This window comes from Mycteria americana, chromosome 22, assembly GCF_035582795.1.
Source record: "Mycteria americana isolate JAX WOST 10 ecotype Jacksonville Zoo and Gardens chromosome 22, USCA_MyAme_1.0, whole genome shotgun sequence".
Lineage (NCBI taxonomy): Eukaryota > Metazoa > Chordata > Aves > Ciconiiformes > Ciconiidae > Mycteria > Mycteria americana.
The window spans coordinates 2,724,735-2,727,101 of record NC_134386.1 but is presented as its reverse complement, the minus strand read 5'-3'; the positions used below and the strand labels follow the sequence as shown (position 1 = coordinate 2,727,101).

Genomic DNA, 2,367 nt, shown 5'->3' with positions numbered 1-2,367 from the left:
GGGGCCTTTTTAGCACTTAAAACAGCGGTGGATAATCCTAATTCTTCCCCCAGCCTCTCTTCCCCTCCACCTCCCCGCACCCCACCTCCCTCCTCTCTTTTAAAGTCTTTGAGGAAAGATTTTGACGTATTCGTGTTGTTATCAGATTGATGGGCAGGGTTTGATTGAAACCCCTTTGTCATGCAAATGTCAGGGCCTTGATGGATGAGCTCAGAGATGTGACAAACTTCAGGAGCCCCTCTCTCATTGGGCTGGGGGCGGACCACGTGGCCGCCTCCCCCTGCCCCCACCCCGGCCCCGCCGAAGGCTGCGGGGTTCGAGGGCCAGCGATGCATGGAAGGAAGTTTTACAGCTTTGACATACTACCTAAAGGTTGTAGGGCAGGCGGAATCCCCCCCAAAACAGGCTGACCCTCCTCCATCAGTGGCAGATGGACAATACTAGGATGAACTCCTTCTTAGAGTATGCAATTTGTAACCGTGGGACGGGCGCCTACCACCATTTAGAGCAAAGCTCCCCTTCCTTCCCCTCTTGCTCAGGTAGCCCCGCCAGTGACACTTTCCACGGAGACGGGCGCTTTGGCGCGGGAGGGAGCGCGGCCGCGGCCGCCCACCTCCCCCCGCAGAGCCCCGGCTACCACCCTCCCTCCTCCGGCCGCCCCATCCCTTTCGCGGGCGCTGCCCCCGCCGCCGGGTACCCAGCCCAAGCCTGCAGCCCCAGCTACGGGCACCACCAGCTCTACCTCGGCCAGCAGGACGCGGATGGCGTGTACTTCCAAGCGGCCGGGTACTCCGCCAACGCGGGATCCAGCCTCAGCTCCTTAGCAGAGAGCTACTGCGGGGCGGTGGCGGCCGCTGGGCAGTACCAGCAACAACACCTTTACGGGCAGGAGCAGCCCAGCTACTTGCCAGGCGTTTACAGCAACCTCTCGCCTTCTCTGAACGAGGACAAAGACCCTGCGTGCCCCTCCGAGCCGTGCCCCAACGCCAGCGCCACGCAGACCTTCGACTGGATGAAAGTGAAGAGAAACCCGCCCAAGACAGGTGAGTTTGGGGAGCGCAGCGCTGGGCAGGATGGTCCCCATCCGGGGGAGGAGGGAGGCGGGGGGCAGCTCCCCAGCCCTGCAAGGAAGGGTTGCCTTCCCCGGGGTTCCTACCCAAGGTAACTGGGCTCATCTGCCAGGGGAACAGGGATTTGTTTTGCTTTGGGTTTTTGTTTTTTTAAACACCAGCTCGGCGCTGAGGAAAAGCCAGCTAGAGATTGTCCAGACGCATCTGATGGAGGGTCCCTGAGCTCGGGTTCCCACAGGCCCAATGCGATTTAAGCCCAGCTCGGAATAGGAAACGCTCCGGGCTTCCTGCTTCTTTCACATCTCCCCTATTGTTCAACTTCCATCTCCACAATCTTCCTTAAATCACAATCTTCCCTCCTCCCCCCCATCATCACCCTCGCCCTCCCCTTCCACTCCTTCCCACGCACGTTCAGTTTCATGGCAGTTTACAGGGAACTGGGGGGAACGGTTGCGAGGGAAGGGGGGCAGCTCTGCAGAGCCCGGGGTGGTCTCTCCCTCCAGGCTGTACCCCTGGGCTGGGAAGCCAGGGGTAGCTGAGGATCCGGGCGGGAGCACGAAGCTCCGGGTGGTGGAGGGACCAAGAGAGAGGAGGGGAGCGGGGGAGAGCCCGCACCCACAGCCCCCACAGCCCCCACGGCCCCCTCTTTCCGGCGAGGGAGTTCCTGCCCTGTTGGTGTTTGCTCGTTAACAGCTAAAGTCTCGGAGTACGGACTGCTGGGCCAGCCCAACACCATCCGCACCAACTTCACCACCAAGCAGCTGACGGAGCTGGAGAAGGAGTTTCACTTTAACAAGTACCTCACCCGGGCCCGGAGGGTGGAGATCGCCGCTACCCTGGAGCTCAACGAAACCCAGGTCAAGATCTGGTTCCAGAACAGGCGGATGAAGCAGAAGAAAAGGGAAAAGGAAGGTCTCGCCCCCGCTGCTGCCTCCAGGTCTGCGAAGGAAGCGAGCGAAGCCTCGGATCAGTCCAACTGCACCTCACCTGAGGCCTCCCCCAGCTCGGTGTCCTCCTGAAACGCGTCCCCGCAGGGGCACAGAGCTCAGCCCGGTCTGCCCTCGAGGGGCAGCTGCTCCCTGCAGACCCCAGCAGACACGCACGCACGAACACGCACCTCCCACGCACAGCCCCCTCCGCACACACGCGTGGAAGCAAGGCCACGCTTCCCTCCGAGCAGTCCCGTGGGCTCTGGCCAACTCCACACGTGTGATACCAGCTCTCCCGCTCGCATTTCTCTCTCTTAATTTATAGACCCTCTGTAAAACACTGGACTCCGAAGGAGCAGCCGTGTCCC

The 2,367-nt window shown here is 61.3% G+C and overlaps 1 protein-coding gene across 1 annotated transcript; it reads left to right on the top strand.

Moving 5' to 3' along the window:
- Positions 1-430: 430 nt before the first annotated feature.
- Positions 431-2,089, top strand: HOXB1 (homeobox B1). The gene is made up of 2 exons (XM_075523139.1): positions 431-1,043; positions 1,764-2,089. The coding sequence occupies exons 1-2, from the start codon at positions 431-433 to the stop codon at positions 2,087-2,089; spliced, it is 939 nt and encodes a 312-aa protein (XP_075379254.1).
- Positions 2,090-2,367: the final 278 nt, after the last annotated feature.

What these genes read in the sequence shown, in the direction of transcription:
- HOXB1 (XM_075523139.1), top strand. Translation starts at nt 431, where the DNA reads ATGGACAATACTAGGATGAACTCCTTCTTAGAGTATGCAATTTGTAAC. An exon ending in GAGAAACCCGCCCAAGACAG is followed by an intron (nt 1,044 to 1,763) that starts GTGAGTTTGGGG and finishes GCTCGTTAACAG; the next exon opens with CTAAAGTCTCGGAGTACGGA.